Genomic DNA, 20,254 nt, shown 5'->3' with positions numbered 1-20,254 from the left:
CCGGGGTTGAAGAATAGTCTTTGAGGTTGCGTTCGCTCCCTCGCTACTTGTGGCTTGGGTTTTTGCTTCCGTTGTTTATTTTGCTGGCCGCTAAGCCATGTGTGTAATATTCAGTATGGTTTGTAAGTGTTTTGTACCCGGAATCTTGTCATTTACATACTAAGTTTGACTGTGATATTACAACTGTTGTACTGTACGTATCAGCTACTTAAGTCAGGGACTGATACATGAGGCACGAGAGACCTCGGTAGCGAGGGGTCTTATAAAAGCTGTACGGCGGAGTATAAAGGAGGTGGAGGCATACACATAGATTGTGAGTGTACTGTAGTAGTAGTTACTGTTGTTGATTGTTTTAAGCAAAATGAAACTACTTGATTTACCTATTAAAAATATGACGGTTAAAAAAATATAGTTATTATAAATATATTGTTAGTTATAGAATACTCTTAAGAAATAAGAGCGATTGTGAAAGATGAAATATAAATGTATTATTAGAGTGGTAAGTAATACGAAGGAGATGTATTTATAGATAATAATTCGTATATAAACATAGAAAATAAAATATAAATGTGTTCTTAGAGTTACTCTTAGGCAGGCCGCCTGCAGGCGCAGTTATTGCACACGCCACTAGCGTAGAAACAGCCATCGGTCCCGCTCTGCCACCTCGCCTTCCTGAAAGGCTGCCATTGCTCCTGCCCAGCCGTACACACCAATAATTCCCTTCTTGTATGCATGGCGCGGCGCTACAAGTTCTCGCTACATGACCCACCCAAACCTTCCAATGTTTCAATGCAGGGTCCTAGTCTGTACAGTTGTCAATCTATTGTGACACATGGTATCTAAGTACGACAGATAAAGGGAAAAATGCAAAACCCAAAATCACTTGAGTTTTAACTTAGAAGTTGTTACGGTTAAAAAAATCTCTAAAGATATAAAAACATCTAAAAATTTAAAAACAATTAAAAAAATCACAAAAAATTCTAAAAAACTAGAGATAATTCTAAGATCTTATGTGATTTTTATTTTCAAAAATAATATCCTTTGCATCATATTTTATGGAGATGAAGTTTAAAAAAAACGTGCAGCTTATTTATTAATTCGAGTTAAATGCATAATTAATTATTTACTAATCCAAAAATTATGAAACCAATTTTTTTGTCTTCTTACATGATTTTCTATCTTCTTAAAATACATGAAATCTTGAAATAGTTATTGTAACGTGCAGGATTGAGTAAATATGTTATAGATAGATTAATTCAAAATTAATTCATAACACCCCCAGAATTAGTGAAACCACTTTTATTGGTTTACTTAAACAATGATTTGTATAGGAAAAATAATGATAGACATGAAAAAGTTAAATAACATGAGTTAATAAATGAGTTGCATGTTTTTCTTTCTTTTTTTTCAAACTTCCTCTATATGAAATATGATGAAAATGATATTATTTTTGAAAAAAAAATCACATAAGGTCTTAAAATTGTCTCTAGTATTTTTAGAATTTTTTTTATTTTTTTGAATTTTTAGGGGTGTTTGCAACAAAGCCAAACTTTTGAGGGTTTTGCAACAAAACAGCTTCTATGAGTAAAATCAAAATTCAAGTGACTTTGGTGTGGTTTGCATATTTCCCACAGATAAATGATAAATTCTGATCCAAAAACTCAGGGCCTGTACTGTTAACATTTCGTTGAACTAGATCCCAACTATTCTTCAAGTAATCGCCGCATCTTAGTACCGCTTGATGGTACTACGAATATGATGTTATAGGGGAAAAAAGTGTGATGCGAGGTTCACGCGGAACACGGGCACCACACAAGTGGACAGAAAGAACAAATTAGCCGGCACGTTTAGCTTGTTTGCTTACAGGAAGCAAAAGCTGATCGAGCCAGCCAGGCACCAGAGATTTGCGCTCCGATCCGGGTAGTTCACTGGAAAGCTAGACCCTCCTCTCTCTGCGTCATGTTTGGGACCGGCGCCGACCCCTCGCATTTGTCATATTCGCAGCTCACTGACTACTCCCTGCGGCCTCGATCCATCGGCAGCCTTCTTTGACAACTCGATGGTTACCATACCAAACGGGCTCCTTGCTTGGTTGGCATCATGTTAGCTTAAGCGTGTGAAAGACTACCACAAACAGAAGAGCAGCCCGGCCGAAGCCATCGATCTACCGCGCGCATGCATTGCGTTGCTTCTACCCGAGGTTAAGTGAAACAAATTATATGAGATCGGATTCTTATAAAACTCTTCTTTTCTGTAATGATATGTGTCTTTTTTATCTCTCTTATTTAATTTAGCCGTTAAATCAGAGAATATATGATTAAATCGGAATCTCATAATTATTTTTTATAAAAAGGTTATATAAAATTTTACTTCCAGATTAAAAGCCCCGTTTTCCCGGCTGTCAATTCCAATGGCATTCAAGGCACCTTTTTATGGGCAAAGTAGCCTAAGCGCCGGCCGTCCGTCCGTTTGATGGATCATCACGCGATCGAGGAGGGGACTGAATGGTCCTGCGGGGCTGTGGACGCATGCATGCTCCATCGATGCGTCGATTTGCGGTTTCATTTCACATGCTTATTGCTGTGATTGCGGCCAAAAGGTTGGTGTCATCTGCTTGTTTCCGAGCTCAAACTAGCAGGTTTTCTTTCGCTTTAGTTTGGATTGGTGACATTGCTCCGAGACTTGTGCCTGTCACCTCCACGCGTGGTCATCCAATAATTTCAACAGCTAGAAAAATCAACCGGCTTCATGCATCACTTACGTAATGACACGCAGTGATATGCTTCGGCACAACAGCGGATTCACTGTGTGAATTTCGTGGAATGAATGGTAACGATAGGATGGAGTTGTTCGGCCGGCCCCACTGACTGTGAAAAGAGTCATCCCTCCCCGATCATCGATAAAGCCGATTGAAACACAATCTATTAGGCATATTTGGTTTGATACGTATATCTCAATCAGGCTCATAGGACGCAGTATCTTAGTATTTGATTGTTTGCACCACATTCAGAACCTGGTTTCTGGATGCAGAATCAATGTATGAGCCTGTCTTTTGAGAAACGAATTTTAATTTTATTTTTCTAGAGGCAGGCTCGCCGGATGCAGAACTAGCTCATCTAATAATGATATTAGCGTATAATTAGTAAGTATTATTTTATATTAAAATATTTTAAATTAGATTAATACTTAATATGATAAATTAAGTACTATAGAGTTATTTATGTAAAATAAACATCATGTTAACACTTATTTTTTATTTTAATCTCATATAATATATAGTTATACGGGCAACCAAATACAATTTCTGCTCAGCCATATTGAGCACATGCAACAAACCAAACAAATTGCTACTGCAAGCACTCAGCCTGGATAAGGTGAGCTTGGTTCACAGATACAGACCAGGCTCAGACATGCAAGCAACCAAACGCCCCCCTTACTGCTCCACTTCCCACTAACGTGGCGATCAGTGGCGAAGCTAGAATCAAAATAATATTGGTGCACTATAGTGAAATTATTTAAACTAAATCATACAAATGTAGTCAAAATAAGATGATTACTACTAATTTTTTATTTACCATGGTGCCAATGCACCACTCTAACTCCATCTAGTTTCGCCTTTGGTGGCGATGACGATACAGCGTGGCGCAACATTTACCTTGGGGAGAGAGATCCTATGACATAATTGTACTTGTATGTTGCCATTGACACGCGGAGGTTCATTAAAAGTTGGCTCACATGTCAGTGGTGACGTCACAGGTGCAGCTACATCAGATGAACCATCTCCTTACCCTGTGTCGACGTAGCACTGTGGCTGCCTCCGATTTCTAGCAATGTGCCATGTGTCCATACCAAATAAGCACTAGACAATAGGCATCCTCCCCTCGGCATGTGGAACAATAAGCGAAGCATAATGGAAATCAGAAATGATATACTGCAGATGTTTTCTTTTTCTTTCACGAATATAGCATAAATTTTTGTCTTCATATTATTCAAGAACATTGTTCCAAAAGGCCTTTTGCAAACCAAAATTCCCATTACCAAAAACTATGGTATTGTTTTTAGAAATCCCTATGATAATACTGCATTCCAAATAGAACACAGTATACATTCGACAATGTTCACACCGTTTCACCTACATCTATGTCAAGCAGGACATCACCGCTACTTTTCTTTCTCAATGGATGAAATTCTATTGGTCGAGGGTTAATTCCTGACAAAGATTCTGAGGTGTACTGATCGAATAGCGCATAAACAACGCTGAAGGTGTGCGTTTATCGGTGTATGTGTTGAACTCAAGAACACCAGGATTATTTAGGTTCAGACCTCCTGAAGGATAACAAACCTACTTCATGTATATTTTGTTATGAGCGCTTGTGAATCGGTTACCCATCCTCCTTTTTTTTTGTTTTCATTGTAGTACGGTGTTAGACAAGGATATCCCCCCCCCCCTCTCCCTTTCTTTTTATTTTGGTTGCTGATCTTGTTCAGTCAAATATAAACAAAGCCAACGACCAGGGGATTCATCATCGTCCTTTACTTAGAGGAGTGGGCTTAGACTTCTCTGTTATCTAATATGCAAATGACACTCTTTTGATTATGGAGACTTGTCCACGTCAACTTTTTGTTCTGAAAGCCCTTCTTAATACTTTAGTTGATCCATAGTTACCCACTTTAATAATAAAAGTAAACAAATAAATTATATATGTGTTGATAGTTGACGATCCCATACTATATACACATCTCCATGTCTTAATAGTTTATTATTTATATTTCTTTACCTCGCACGACACTTATCGTGCTACCCTTAACCACCCGTTTATGAGTTGCCTGTTGATAGACAGTGTAATCAATCAGGTGGCGCTCCTGTTCCCCACACCTGTCACCGAGTTGACCATTATTTATATTTGCAAACCTTTGGATATCAAAGTGGATCTCTTCCTTTCACATACCTTGATCTTCTTTTTGAACAACTAAGCCCAAAATTGAGCATTTTTTGCCTCTGGTTCAAAGGATAGAAAGGAGGCTAGTCTCTTGTTTAAACTTTCTTTCTAAGCTCGGGAAACTTGAAATGGTCAACTCGGTGATATCTTCTCTGCCCACCTTCTGTATGTGCACGTTAGAGCTTTCTTCAACAGTGGTAAAACAAATAGATGCTTATAGAAGACACTATCTTTGGAGAGGCTCCAACATCAATGCCCATAAACCCCTTATGGCAGCTTAGAAGATGGTTCGCAAACTGAAATCAGAAGGTGGTTTGGGTATTTTAATCTTAAAATCCACAATGATGCCCTTCTTTTTAAAAACTTACATAAGTTCTACAACAAGGCAAACCTACCTTGGGTACATCTTATTTTTCTTTCCTATTATACCAATGGTGCTTTGCCTAATTTTTAGAAAAAAAGGATCCTTTTGTTTGAGAGATATTATTAAATTACTTCCTCTCTTCAAAGATATTGCAATTGCACGTGTAGGAAATGGTTCAATGATCCTCTTTTAGCAAGATCTTTTGAATGGCCAGCTTCTAATGCATAGATTCCATAAATTTCATTCTTATGCTTCAAAACAGAACAATACTCTTCAGAATGTGGATGCCTTTGATCAATTGCTTCATCTTTTCAATCTACCTCTCTCAACTCAAACTTCCAACCAATTTACAAAACTGGAAGCTTTGTTACTCACTACATTTATACGAGCTTCCAACTATAGATGTTCCTGAGTTTTTCTACAAATAAGAGTTTTTTTAAGGGTGGAATCTGGTCAATCTCCATCTCTTTTATGGTAGATTCTCTTTTCGAGGACCCGGCGACAACTCTCTCTGGACGGTAGGGGAACAGCAATCGCATCGCCAAGAATGCCTAACCATTCATTTCGGAAGTGACTCAGAAGATGAGCTGTGCTTTCATGGGGAGCTAGAAGATGAATCAACTCTTTTCGTCCACCAAAGATTATAAATCTCTTATGGACCACACTAGAGTTCATTAGGCCTTTAAGTGGCTCTTGAAATCCGCATTTCAACCCAAACACGAGGTTTTCTTTTTGCTGCTTTTAAAAGATAGACTGAACACAAGAGGTCTTCTCCGACGAAAGAACATGTCCCTTGACTCTTACACATGCGAGCTTTGCATTCTTCAGAGGGAAGAAAGTCTTGATCACCTCTGCCTTTACTGTGATTTTGCTAAAGCTTCCTAGGCTCTCCTTGAAATACACCACTATCGAAGGATCCAACCTCTTCGCATCTTCACGTTCTTTAGGCAGAAATTGGCGGTCACTATCTTCATGGAGATTATCATCATAAATGTTACGGAGTATTGGGAAAGAAAGAAATGACTGGATTTTTAACTCCCAAGGTCCAAGCATCCAGAACTGCAAGGAACAATTTATCAATGAATTTACCATGGTTATTCATAAAGCAAAAGTCAAATTTAAAGCTTCAATGCATAGCTGGCTCTCTTGTTTCTCTAGCTGATGTTCTTTGTTGTTCTTGGCCCTTTCTCACTCTTTTTTCCCCTTTTTGTATGTATTCTGTACATTAGTTTTTAATATATTCTAATCAGAAGGGGCTTGCCCCTCTTGTTCAGTAATTTTTTTTTATCAAAACTCTTTATTTTTATTTAACCTATTCTGATTGGGCATGCAATTGCAGAGCAATGTGTATAATTGACAAATTAGCTATGCCAATACTATGACTACAATAATCCAATCTATAAATAAGTGTGTCATAGCTCCTCCTATTCTAGATTGTAATTTGACTTCATTCCTTTACATAGATCAGAAGTTCATAAAACATGAAAGTATAAATAAACTGCTTTAGAGGATTTTTTTTCAGTTAAAAAGACTTTAGCAGATTTTTTTGAAGCATGATTATATTCATCACGGGAAGAAAAAAAAACTAGGATTGGGTTGCCACAGTCATTTCAATAATATGGAAGGAAAAACACTTGAATTACTCACAAAGAGGTGTTTGGAGTTGGGCGTTTCAGATGAAGAACATAAAAAATTTGTTCATAGAAGCTCTTTGGCAGGAAAATGAAAGGAGGTGTACAAGAATCCTTATGGCCTTGTCTGGAATTTAGGACTTTCATATTCGTAAAGAAAAAAAAAGGAATTTAGGACTTTCACATGGACTTTGCAGAAATTTCACAGGAAATGCAAGTCAAAAAATAAAAATAAAAAATCATGCGTTCCAAACAGGGCCTAAAGAAGTTTGTAAGATGAGGTCATCTCTTCCCAAATATGGAGGAACATTTTCTACATTTTGAATTTTCTTTGAGTTAATTTCGCAATCCAAACAGCACAAATAGGCTTGGATTCAGTTCCTCCAAATTCCTCCTTTCTTTGCAAAGAAACTCTAAGGAATATAAGGATGAAAATTGGCTTCAGCAGTAGAACATGTTTTCATTCATTGCTGAAAATGTACAATGCTAGTGCTGGAGGTAACCATGGTTTGAAAAATCATTTAAAACCACTTGATATTCATGAATACCAGCCAATTCGGTCCGCATCGCATTTAGAAATCGATCGGCTTTCGAATTTAAATTCAAAAAAATTCAAAAATCACAAAAAAATCTAAAAATACTAGAGACAATTCTAAGACCTTATGTGGAAAAACTAAAAATAATGTTGTTTGCATTATATTTCATGGAGAAGAAGTTTGAAAAAAAGAAAAATACTGAAATGGGCCGTATGAACATGATGATTCGAACCATCACGTTAAGAAAAATCTTAGTATGTAAACACACATTTTTTTTATGTAGGATGTATCTTAAGAGGATCTTTATAATTGGTTTCACTTCATTTAGAGTTTTATTAATTTCTCTATGATTTTTACAAAGTTCACAAGCATAAAGTGAACATGTTAAGAAGCAACACTGTAATTAAATTTTTCATGTCTACCATTATTTTTACTAGATAAATAATAGTATAAGTAAACTAATAAAAGTGGTTTCACTAATTTTAGAGATGTGATAGGTTAGTTATGAATTAATCTAGTTACAATATATTTACACAGTCATACATGTTACAATAACTATTTAATGAATTTATGTATTTTAAAAAAATATAGGATCATGTAAGAAGACTAACAAAATTGGTTTTATGATTTTTAGATTAGCAAAGAATCAACTATGCATTTAACTAGATTTTACAAATATATTTTCTGATAGAAATGTTTAACTTTTTTATGAGTATAAATAATTTTATCATGTAGATCATGTTACAAGTAAAACAACAAAATTTGTTTCACTTGATTTGAAGCTCAAATTAATTAGTTATAGATTTTACAAGATTGAACTATTTTTTTTTTATTTTTCATGTTTTTTTTGAACTTGAGCGGTTTTCGATAAAACCGAGTGATTTTTTATTGAATTTGGACGGTTTTTGATCAGAAATAAAATGAGGGAAATGCGGTCGGTTTTGTTACAATGCGACCGGTTTTTGGTTCCAATTGAGTGGTTATCAAATCGTCAATTCGGTTGGTTTTTACCTCCGATTTATAAATTTGACTGACTGAATTTGAACGAATTCTTACCGAGTTTTGAGTGGTTTTTGTGATATTTTCCGAATTTTGGAAAATCACTGCCGTGCGGTTTCCTAACTTAAAATGGTTTTGTGAACCCGCGGTAACCTGAAAAGAAGTGCAACGAGAGGAGGCGACCAATGGAAACACTGTGCTTGTGTGGATGTGTGGGATCATGGATACCAATGTTGGTAGGCAGCAGGCTAGATCCCACGCCTCGGCTCTTAGTGGAATAGCTTTTAACGCTGCTGCAGGATCGGCAAGGGCAGAAGCGGCAGCAGCAGCAGAAGAAGCTCGTCAGTGTGCAGTGCTGCTGCAGCTCAGCTGTGATGAGCGGCAGGGCAGGGGCGAGAAAGAAGAAGACGAAGTTGCCAATAAAACTCCCGTCCCACCGCCAAAATAGATAGGGAGTGATCGAGAAGATCTCACAGAGGAATTTCAGTGTCCCCACACCACCCCACTTAAATCCCCCCGTCTCTCTCTTTCTCCCTCGTCCCTTCCTCTCTCTCTCTCATGTCACTCTCCAAGGCTGAAGTATACCGACTTACAAATCATCATCATCACAATAAAAATTAGCGAGTGGCAGGGAGGAGAAAAGGAAGAGAGAAAAGAAATCTTCCCCACAAGAGCTGAGCTGCTAGATGATAGGTCAGGTTTGTAGGGTCTTGGAAGCGCTTGAGGAGTAATTAAGCGAGGGAGGATAGAGACAGGGCACTCTAGTGCACTGCAGTGCACCAGCGCTGCTACGGGAGGGGAGGGGAGGAGAGGAGATTGACAGCGGCAGCGAGAGTTCAGCTCGGTAGCGTGAGTGAAGGAGATTTTTATTCGTGCCTTGCTTTTCATCTGCTGCTGTAACGAAATCTAGGCTCTATCTACAGCGGCGCCGGCGCAGCTCAATTTTAAATCTCCGCTCCGCAGTTGCGAAATTCCGGGCCTATAAGTGTGGCTTCGGGACGGCGCTTCCCATCCGACACCGGCGCCTTCGCGGACTGGGTCTCCTCCGCCGCCGCAGGCCGCGGGGACGACCTCTCCCTCGGCTTCAATGCCAGCGCAGCCGCGGCGGCCGCGGCCGCCTCCGGCGCCTCGCTGGGCGCGGGGCTCTGGGGACCGGCCTCCTCCGCAGCGTCCATGCGCCAGGCCGCCGCGTTGAACTACGGGATGACCGACGTCGGGATGGTCGTCGTTGCGCCCGCGGCCTCCTTCCACCACACGCACCACCACCACCACCACCACGAGGCCACAGCGGCGGCGGCGGCGGCCGACCCCATCTTCCCGCTGCTCTCCGCCGGCCCCTGCGTACTTGATCCGGACACGGTCAAGTCGGGTTCAGGGGCACCGGTAAGCAGCGCCATCCAGTTCTGGCAGTCGCAGCCGCCGCCGCAGCAGCCGTCGTCGGCAGCAGGTGCTAACCCTAACCCTAGCGTCAGCCCCTTCGCCTACCTCAAGAAGCCCCTCCCGATGCTGGACACCGGCGGCGGGTCGTCCGGCTCCGGCGCGGCCACGTGCCAGGACTGCGGCAACCAAGCGAAGAAGGACTGCAGCCACAATCGGTGCCGCACCTGCTGCAAGAGCCGCGGCTTCGACTGCTCCACCCACGTCAAGAGCACTTGGGTCCCCGCCGCCCGCCGACGTGAGCGCCAGCAGCTCGCGGGCTCCGGCTCCGCCTCATCCTCCCCCGCCACTGCCTCCGCAGCGGCCGTCGCGTCCGCCTCGGGCTCGAAAAAGGCCCGCCTCCTCTCGTCGCAGACCACCACATCACACACATCCACCTCCAACGCCACCACTCCCCGAAGCTTCGACACCACCTCCAGCCACCAGGGTAGCACCACTACCAGCATACGCATATACACGTGCTCGATTCGATCGACACCGAACTTCTATGCTAACCAAAGCTTGTTTCTTCGTGAGCAGACGCGTCGTTCAAGGACAACCTCCCGAGGCAGGTGCGCGCACCGGCGGTGTTCAAGTGCGTGCGCGTGACGTCCATTGACGACGGCGAGGACGAATACGCGTACCAAGCCATGGTGACCATCAACGGTCACGTGTTCAAGGGGTTCCTGTACGACCACGGCGTCGACGACGGCCGTCACGCGTCCACCAACAATGACGATTCGACCGCGGGGGTGCCCAACTTCTCCGAGCTCCACCTTGGTGGACCGTCTGCTTCCGGCCCCGGTGCCAGCGCCGCGAGAGAAGGCAGCTCCTCGATGGTGCCCATGGAGCTATACGGAGGAGGAGGAGGCCAGCACATTCTCGGCGGGTCAACTTATGGTAACACCATGAACTGAGGTCTACACCGGAAGAGTAAGGTTACATCGATCAGTGCCATTCTTTGCTTCTCTTCAATACTAGTGGAGTTCAATTTTCTCTCTTTCGTGCCCGTGCCATCAGAGAGCATCAATGCATGGTGCCTGTTCAACTTCATCTCTTCGTGGTGTCATTGTTGGTGTATAATAACTTCGATGAATTGTTTTTTAGTACTCTAGTCGTACTAGTTCCTTTTCCAGTTGATGAGTAGAGGAGAATAATTGTTAGGAATTGGAAAGAAGATAGTGCAAGATCAAGTCCTTATGCATAAGATATTGCCTGTTGGTTTTTGGCCTTAGGTTCATGTTCCCGATGCCTGTGGTTCCATTTTCCATATTTGGGGATGTGTTGAGGACGGTGTAGGCCGTGGGGGTCGCCTCCAGCAGCTTGAGAGGCGTGCACTGTTGTGAGCTGAAATGTTTGACCTTTGTGTCATTTGATTGGCTCTCCGCTCATTGCGTGCCTAATTTGGCCTCCAAAGCTGAGCTTGTTTTGCTACACTCTTTGGTTTCTTCTCCTTTTCTATGGGCAGGCAAGGAAGGCATGGATTATTGGCTTGACTTTGTGCCGTGACAAGCATCTTCTGCATACATGCATTGGGACTTGTATCCTGGAGGCCAATGAGTAATGCATGTGATGAAATAATCCTTGAGATTAGGATATAATGCCCTATTTTACAAAGCTCCAACCCCGAGATCATTTATAGTTTATAGAATAAAATAAAGTGGTTTAAATATCTATTTTTAGACTAAAATAAGAACAAGGTCTCTTAACCAAAGACTCTCAATCTGGTCACAACTCTAGCTACAATTTTTTTTTGGAGTTAAGCATGATCAACTCAAAAAATTCTTTAAACTAAAGCTCTGTCAAACAGTTCCTATTAACCATCTCATCTCATGCATGTTGCGCCTATGTTAGCCTGACCGGTGATGCCGCTCCCCTTTTGGCTCGTTCAGACGAATAGTAGGCAGGATCATGGTGGCTTCCTGCTCCCCTTCTTATTCTTTTGTGCAAGCTCCCATATTTATTCCCTGTGCCGGATCCCATGGCGGATGACAAGATGTGAAACGAAAGAAAGCTGGTGGTAAAAGAAATGCCATGCTTTTTGGGGTCGGGTGTTTGATTTGGTTTGTTGCCTTGGATTGCAGTCCTCTATTTTTACTGCTGAGTTTTGCTTTGCTTTTCCAATGAGCTGAGTGGATATTTTTGCATTGATCTCTGTAACAAGTTTGGAGTAAGTCTGTAGGAACACAAGTTACAGCACATGGGTTGTGTCGTATCGGCAATCATAAGGTGTGGAGAACTTTTTTTACTTTGGGATCGATGTTGTTGGGCTATCTTGTCATCATCAAAGCTGCTATTATCTCATGTATGTATGTGTGATGATGGCATTGGTCCATGTCACCTTATCAACTGTTGTCAACCTTCGGGGAGCACGGCTACTGTTTAGTTTCCTTCTTTATTCGGTGCTGTAGACAGCAGACATGCCCGTATGCGTACAACTCGACAACATGAATTGTGTTACTATTGTCTTCCTATTTGAACATTTGTTTAGCTCTTACTACTATGCAAAATCATGCTTGGTTTGTTTTTCTCGTATGGGATACTTCTCTCAACATAGTTGGAATTTAGGATCGCGTTTGTCATTTTGTTGTTTAATTTATCTTACTGAAACGCAAGGGGAGGTTCATTGGCTTTATCAAGAAACGTGTTCCACTTGACAGACTGACCGGCCGTGTTGGTGCAGTCGTTTTGCATGCAGTGTGGATATATCTGTTAAATGCACATTCCTCACATGCATTATTTTGATTGTTAATTAGTAAAGTCCAGGTTCCGTTACGTCTCTTTTCTGAACAAATGTGCGATGTATCTAGTAATGTGGACATCTGTTTGCTGTCTTTTGCAATGACGCCAATCAATTCGACTGGTCCAACTTGCAGTTGGCTTCCAGCAGCTATGCATGAACCATTCTTGTATCGCGCTATCATAATATTTATCTGAAGAATTGAACTAAATTTAAGACATGTTCATTTGTTTGAAATTTCTAGTGTATCATCCCATAGTTAAGCAAAAACCTTTCTTGGTACTGAAGCACTGGATTTTCTTTGTTGTTTGTTCAACTACTGATTTTCCTTGTTATGTCATGTTTTGCGAGTTAATGGCTCTGGTAGTATTGAGGTGATCTTGGTAGCTCAGCTGATAATTTGGCCATGCAAAACTTAAAATTCGTAGGTATACTGCATCAACATAATGATTACTATCTGTTCACCCTCTTGACAACAAACCAAGGTGTGAACATTTAGCGACATGCGCCATTTGCATCAACTGAGGATTTTGAGTGATTCTATTCCTACCCTGGTGTCTGTCAGATTGCGTGATTTCATATTGACTATTGATGTGATAGCTCTAGTTTTTGCTGAACTAGTTGAAGCATGAAATTGACAATGCTATAGTAGACGGTGGGCCCTCTAGTGATCTGGTTCGGCTGTGGCAGTTGGATTGAATGCAAGGTTATCGAGTCCATGTTTCCTACTTGGCTGTGCATAGACATGATTCTTTAGATAATTGAATAAAATTATCTCATCCTCGGCATCACAATATGCACATAGCCGTGAATAGACATGACTAATAATCAATGTAGCGTTTAGTTACATTCTGTACATTTTCTTCGTTTCAGCGGTCTTACTGACGCAAATGCATAATGTATCTATAATGAGGGGAATCTCAGTGAGAAGAAATGTGGAAAGAGGGGATTCTCATAGGAAAATGGTGAAAATTCTCCCTACCAATTTATATGTTGGACTTGAGCTGTTAAACATATCTGTTTCAATCTTTTCAGTGTAGGTATATGGTGCATGATTTGTTTGTGTTTGTGGAGATGAAAAGAATTCTTTGTTGCTTGCTTGTTTGGATTTCTTTTGAACATGAGGAAGTGTTCATCCAGTTATCGTCAATGTCATGTTTGTCTTGTTCGGAGTTATTGGATATAATTGTCGTTTCGCTTGTTTGTTGTATTGTATGTCATTATAGATATTATGAAGTCTTGTTGGAGATTAGGTGAATGTGCATATATACTGCTAGTTCAAAGAATTGGAAAATGTGGCTACTTGAATTGTCTGATCTTTGGTATCAATGATACTTACCCGGTGCACTTTGTCGGCTTCTAGTTTCTCGATGCATTGTGCTTCTAATACTTCCATTACACTACTTGATGTACCATTTCAATAGTATGGATCCCCTTAATTTCTAGGGTCGGGTGTATTTTATCTGTCATTAGTTGCATACAGGAAGCCATTGGGAGTTCACTTTTCAGCACATATGTCCTGCTGAGGCATCTTGAGTTTTTTGTTCTGCGGGAGTCCTACAGAGTACAGACTATACAGACATGTGAATCCGAACTTGTTGGTCCTTGTTGTATTGCTGAGTTCAGTAGGTTGACTCTGCCTACATTGAAGGGAATTTGCTTCTTGGGCCACCTGAAGAAATCAAGTTTGCTAAAATATGAATTCGATTTGATCGTATTCTTGGCTCTATTATTGAGAATTAGATGTTTCTTTGAGTTACAACTTACATCCAATCTATCCAACTTTCATAAGTTGTAGGCTTTGAGCCATTTGACTGAAGCCTTTTATTTTGTGTGTTTTCCTGCTCTTTCATTAGTTACTTGATTCCATTGGAAAATTGATCGGGCTTTTTGGGCGTGTAAAAAGTTCTGCCCCCGTTTTATAATAACTGACAATTTTGACCAACAACGCATTGTAAAATATTCAGTGAAGTAAAATGGTTGTGGTATCGTTAGATTTGCCACCAAAATTACTTTAAGCATATTGTATAATTTTAACTACTTGTTTATATATTTGTTAAAAATCAATGGTCGAAGCATGAACATCAAAGTCAAAAACGTCAAATATTTAAAAACGAAGGCCAGTTCAAAGATAAAAGTTTCATATGTGTTCTGCAGGCCATTTGGTTTATGTTTACACGGTATGTCATGAAAATACAGCTGATATTCATGAAATGCCATAGCAGTTACCAGCCTGCATTACATAAAGCATTTTAAGATGGGTACTAATAGGCCACTTGTTCCCATACTTGATGACCTGCGTATTTGAGTCCAGCTCAGTGGTTATAGGCACACATGCTTTCGATTCATAGATTAGGTTACCATATATAATGATCTACTATAATTGGTTCAGAGACACTCATGTAGCCGTACGTGTGTCGAGGGATATATAGCTCATCAAATTCTGCAAAAATGGTCCGGAGGCGCCATTTGTGTGCTGCCATAGAAAAATGCCGCGGCCAGCGGGTGCTCTTCTTCACATGCTTCTAAGTGATTACTCGTTACGAAGCCCTGTGCCTGCCGTGGATGCGCAGCATGTAAACATTCTCAATGCAGTGTTTCTTGCCTTGTACAGTAGCATGGACGTGAACCTCACTTTGACATGTTCCCCCGTGAAGCTCTACAGACCAGAGAAGCGACATATTTTGCTCTACACCAAAGGTGTTGGTGAAAGGTGAAAGTGTGGCAGCAAGAGCATTCCGTGCTGTGCCATCCATTCGATTGTCCTCGCTCTAGGGGTCGTGGAAGCCCTAGGCCGTAGGGACAAACTTTAACAAGACGGAGATGTGTGATTGCTTGTGGTACAGGGCACAGGTCCCGTCACGAGTAACACCTTTATGTCACCCACGTTCCGTCGTGGTAGTAGCAGTAGCAGTAGCAGTAGCAGTACGAGCCTTACGGTTCTCGTGAGCCGGCGGCCTGCGGCCACACGTTTTGCTGCGCGGCCGTCGTCGAGATCGGTCGGCTTCTGTAATTAACAGTGGTGGCACGAACGTGCGCCAATGAACCGGCGCAATGCATGCGCGCGGTTGCAGCCAGCACCACAAGGAGAGGAGAGATGATGATGCACATAATTCAGACGAACCTCGGCATAGCGTGGCTCCGTGTGGTGGTCGAGAGATGGACTTGACTGAACCTTGGATGCGCTGTCGCAGCTTTGCAGGGGACACTGCGGCGTGCCGGCAAGAGCTGTTGGCGTGAGGTGTTCGGTCTCTGTTGTATCCAGCATCTCGCGCGCTCATCCGTCACACGCGATCAAGCAGGCAAGGTAAACACAAGTTGATCGTTATCCCGTGTGAGTAATGCGACGAACCAAAATGCAATTACGGCTCTTTCTTGCAAGAGTTCGCCTATAACCTGTTCATACGCAACTCAAACACTCGTCACGGCCCTTTTTTTTCCTGATAAAGCAAGATGATACAACCGAAGCTTTAATCAAACGCTTCGGTCTCCGGCAGTCAGGCGATTGGTGTGGTTGATGACGAGGACGATGAAAATAGAGCGGTTAGCGTGATGGTGAGCCATAGATGGACGAGGATCTGATGAAGAGAGCCCCGGAGACGGCAAGAGATAGGTGATGTAGGGTCGAGCAACCGCAAGATGCTGTTGCGAAGAAAGAAAGAGACGGAGAGGTTGAAGACGAGTGTCTCGCATCTTGTCCCTGAAAGAAAGGAAAAAAGCAAACATCTAAAATATAGCATTTCCCGTACAGCCACTGGAAACAGTAGCCACCTCGGGCCGGCCCACCGAGATAGCAGAGGATCTACGCCCCGGGCTCCTGGCTTACCGCAAGCTGGAACCATGTGGGCTACGTTGATTCCACCTAACAAGACGTTCAGAGGATACACAAAAAATGAACCGGCCCGCCCGATCGATGGCACCCATGGCAGGCAGTGAGGAAGACTCGGAGACAAGTGCCTGGTTCACTGCTGTGTCATCTACCGTCCCGTCGCTCGACCCTCCGAAAAGAAAGCTCCGAAGTGGCGCGGAGCCTGAGAGGGCGAGACGCCGAGCACGAGCGACCAGCAATCGAGTTGTGCGCCGTGGAGCTCGGCACGGGTTGTGCTTGTTCGGATGTTTCCTGAAGCTTTGATCAGACGCTTCAGTCTCCATTCGTGCGACTCAGAGCAAAGTGGTTGCAGCCAATATGATTCTACATTCATATCATATCAGTATAGCTCATAACCTAAAACAATCATATCAGTGTGCCTACCTCCATGGAATCTTTACCCTATTTCTCTTTAAGAAAATTCATGGAGTCTTTTATTTAGAACTGTTGCATTCATACTCACAATGAAAGAATGAGTCAGAATACAATTCAGTTGCCTGTTTGACTTCAGGAAAAGAGATCATGCTTGGCATGACACATAACAGTGTTGTACATCCACATTGCTACATTATAAAACATAGGATCATTCTTGGCATCCAAGATGTGGCACCAAAACATGCAAGGTCAACAGTTCAACATCAAAGATTGGTGTGCTTGAAAATCAGAGCAAACACGAACTGATCACTAAGACACTGACTACATCATTACATGTCATCAGACAGTTGCTTCCATATGTTCACAGAGTTGCAGTGAGAATTGGCTCTTCGCCGCATTTGCAGCATCCTATCTAAATGCCCACAGTACTCATAAAATCAGCACAGATAGCAATTTGCATCCCCTAATATAACCGAATGTAAAAGGTATCAGAATGAGATAAAACAGCATAGCTGCAGTGCCGCAGACGGCAGTGCATTTTCAATGCAGGATCTAAAGAGCAATGAGAAACTAAAGTACTGTACAATGCGGCAAAGTTGCCGTGATACAAGGCCACGCTCCAGTTCTTCACAATGGAAGATTATTTTGTGGCCCATGGGCTGCAGTGTTCTTTAAAAGCACACCATTATCTACAGTTGTTGGTGAGTCACTCAGTCACTTGAGGCCCAATCTCTGCAGGCACTTCAGGTGCTTTCCTGAGTCCCAACCTCTGCAGGTGCTTCAGGTGCTTTTCCGCAGCTGCCTTGTCTGCAGCTTGTCGCTTCTGAGCCCTTTTTGCCCGCCTTCCTGCGACATCCTTGGATACTGACCCTGACCCTGACCCCGATGCCGATGTCTCTGTTTTCTTAGGGGTGCTGGATGGACCAGCATCAGAGTCATTCTGGGCCTGACGGGGCCTCGCCTCTCTCCTGCCTCCTCTGATGTACCCATTGTCACCCCACCTCCTGTTACCAATTCGAACGCTCTGGGACCTGCTCATGTAATAAGTTTCCTCATCAAGATCATCTTCATCATCGTCATATTGGTACTGGTGGTAAAATTCTTCTTCCAGAACCTCCTCATGAGCCTCTATGATCAAAGGTTCAAACCAAGCAGCCCTCAGGAGAAGGCAAACACTTTCCTCAAACAGGTAGTCATGAATACTGAAGAAAAGAAACAAGCATCAAAGTCACAGTCTACCTGAAACAAATACGCCCCAACATTATGGGGAAACAAGGGGTTACCAGCCATCGAGAGAGCGGTGCACACTGAGGAATTCAAATGGATGCTTGCATTGTGGGCATACAGGGGTCTGCTTGTAGGATGCCCACCTCAGAATGCATGTAACGCTGCATGGACGATTTGAAACAGAATTAGCAGTCGCCCTTTTGCAAAACAATTATTGTCTGAGATGAAAGAGAGGTTGACGTAGCATCAATGCCAGAGCAATCATAATTTATTAACCACTGGTGACAAAAAGCAAGTGGAAGCAGAAAACAGAAGGTAACAGAAGTTAGGTACTTCAGCATCAAAAGACATGAATACATCTAAGGAAGCTTCCCCACACAAAGTAAGAGCTTTTTTTTCTTGTGAATAATGTAAGAGTTGTTGAAACAACACATTAAATGTGAGTATGGTTAATTGGCAAGGAAAGAGCAGATGCACATGGCAAATATGATGATGAAGCTGACTTGAACCAAGCAAGCATAGTCCCATTCAGAATAACCTCACAATACTTGTTATGTCAATAATAGAGCCCTTGGTGCCGCACATATTCCTTGGGCCTAAGATGCTAGAATCAAAATAAATTGTACAAACCATTGATCAAGAATCAGATACTAATAGACAAGCCAACCACCACCGAGGCTCCAAGTTAGAAGGGTTTGATTCAAATTACCCCAATCTACGAACTAAATTACTAGCGATAAGCAAAATCTGACGGGACAAAGGGAATGAATAATAACCTAACAAAGGAATCGGAATTCCACTGTGAAACGAAGCAGTAATTTGGGGGGTCGGAACGCTGGGGACTCAACGAACCAGTAGGCGTGGTCGCATCCCTTCACAAGGGCCGTCTCCTGGAGAGCGATCTTGTCCAGGCAAATCGCGCACACCCCGAAATCCGCCGCCCGGTCGCCACCACCTGACGCCGCCGCCTAACATGAAGAAAACCAACAAAACTTTACCACCGAATCGGACGAACAGATCGGGCAGATTCGCGACGGATCCATGACGAAGGAGAGCACCCACCTGGTCGAGGGGGAGAGTGTTGGGGACGCCGACGAAACCGGTGGAGGAGGAGGAGGACGAAGCGGGGGCGGCGGCGGCCATGTCGGTGGCGGAGAGGGGCGAGAGTTTTTTTTTCCTTGCCTCTCTTCTGGTTGGGTCGGTGAAGGGACGGGAGCGGATGGGAGGCGGGGCTTCGCGAACAAGCGCGTCCGGAGAAAAAGAGGAGGATCTCCACGTGGCGTGAAGAGGAGGATCCGTTTATTCGCTCGGCCGCGGCGTCGGCTCGGCTGCGCCACCCAACCCAAGTGTGCGTTGCGTTGCGTTGCGTTGCGTTGGGCGGACGGAAGGGGATGAGGCCCAAGCGTCCGACGGCTTTCCAATGAATGGGTCGCGTCCCCGTTTGGGTTCGAGAGTCCCGTGTGGAAATATGTTCAGTTCCAAGCGACGGGACTGGAGATACACGTGCTGGAGTCGAACTCGTGTGGTTTCCTGCGTGACGTGTTGCTACGTCAGATGCTTGGCGCGCAAGTTTGTTAGTAGGTGATTCGTGGCACGATGACTTTCTTCTCATGCCATTAGTGCGTAAGCCCCAGCTTAAGACTGCGAAATAATCCAAAAAACCTTATTAAAAAAGGAAACCCACTCGGAACAAGGTCACCGTCCTGTAACAACCAACTCGGAGTTTTAGATGCTAATCATGCAAGTAACAAGGTCATCATCTTGTAAGTTGTAACAAGCTCGCTGGAGGTAACGGTGGCTCGCCGGAGCAGATGGGGACGAGCGGCTCTCCGAAGCGATTGGTGATGAGTGGTGTCATTCTGGAAGGTTCCAGAGTAAAGATGGATCGAGCCGATGTGGGCTTCATGGGCCATGGTCCATTCATCTGAGCATCCTAGTCCAAAGTGAAGGATCTTTATATGCACTCCACTTATCCGTTGCGGACAAACCGGTGGGTGTGGGTTCCAGTAGGGAGTGTTCTTGCCTCAGGTCTAGGGTTTCTGACAAGAAAAGGCGAGGTTGAGCAATTTGGAGAGCAAGCTTAGGTGGTTGTACGTCGGCCTCCGACACCCCTGTTGTGGCATTCCTTTGTGGAGGTGGTCATGGATCGAGGTCGAAA

At 43.1% G+C, this 20,254-nt stretch overlaps 2 protein-coding genes across 3 annotated transcripts; one reads left to right on the top strand and one right to left on the bottom strand.

The window, feature by feature from the left end:
• The first annotated feature begins 8,788 nt into the window (after positions 1–8,788).
• On the top strand, positions 8,789–11,120 carry LOC133909620 (protein LATERAL ROOT PRIMORDIUM 1-like). Of its 2 annotated transcripts, XM_062352131.1 has the most exons (3): positions 8,789–9,319; positions 9,394–10,334; positions 10,427–11,120. In XM_062352131.1, the coding sequence occupies exons 2-3, from the start codon at positions 9,644–9,646 to the stop codon at positions 10,801–10,803; spliced, it is 1,068 nt and encodes a 355-aa protein (XP_062208115.1). In that variant the 5' UTR covers positions 8,789–9,319; positions 9,394–9,643; the 3' UTR covers positions 10,804–11,120. The 2 variants fall into 2 exon arrangements, with proteins under 2 accessions (XP_062208115.1, XP_062208114.1); XM_062352130.1 differs by having other exon boundaries at positions 8,789–10,334.
• A 6,194-nt stretch (positions 11,121–17,314) lies between these two features.
• On the bottom strand, positions 17,315–19,456 carry LOC133909619 (uncharacterized). The gene is made up of 4 exons (XM_062352129.1): positions 19,159–19,456; positions 18,949–19,064; positions 18,153–18,257; positions 17,315–18,071 (listed from the first exon to the last, which is right to left on the bottom strand). The coding sequence occupies exons 1-4, from the start codon at positions 19,237–19,239 to the stop codon at positions 17,576–17,578; spliced, it is 798 nt and encodes a 265-aa protein (XP_062208113.1). The 5' UTR covers positions 19,240–19,456; the 3' UTR covers positions 17,315–17,575.
• Between the last annotated feature and the right edge of the window lie 798 nt (positions 19,457–20,254).

The sequence above is a fragment of the Phragmites australis genome, chromosome 2 (genome assembly GCF_958298935.1).
Source record: "Phragmites australis chromosome 2, lpPhrAust1.1, whole genome shotgun sequence".
Lineage (NCBI taxonomy): Eukaryota > Viridiplantae > Streptophyta > Magnoliopsida > Poales > Poaceae > Phragmites > Phragmites australis.
The sequence above is the reverse complement of the archived record's forward strand: the minus strand, read 5'-3'. Positions and strand labels throughout refer to the sequence as shown.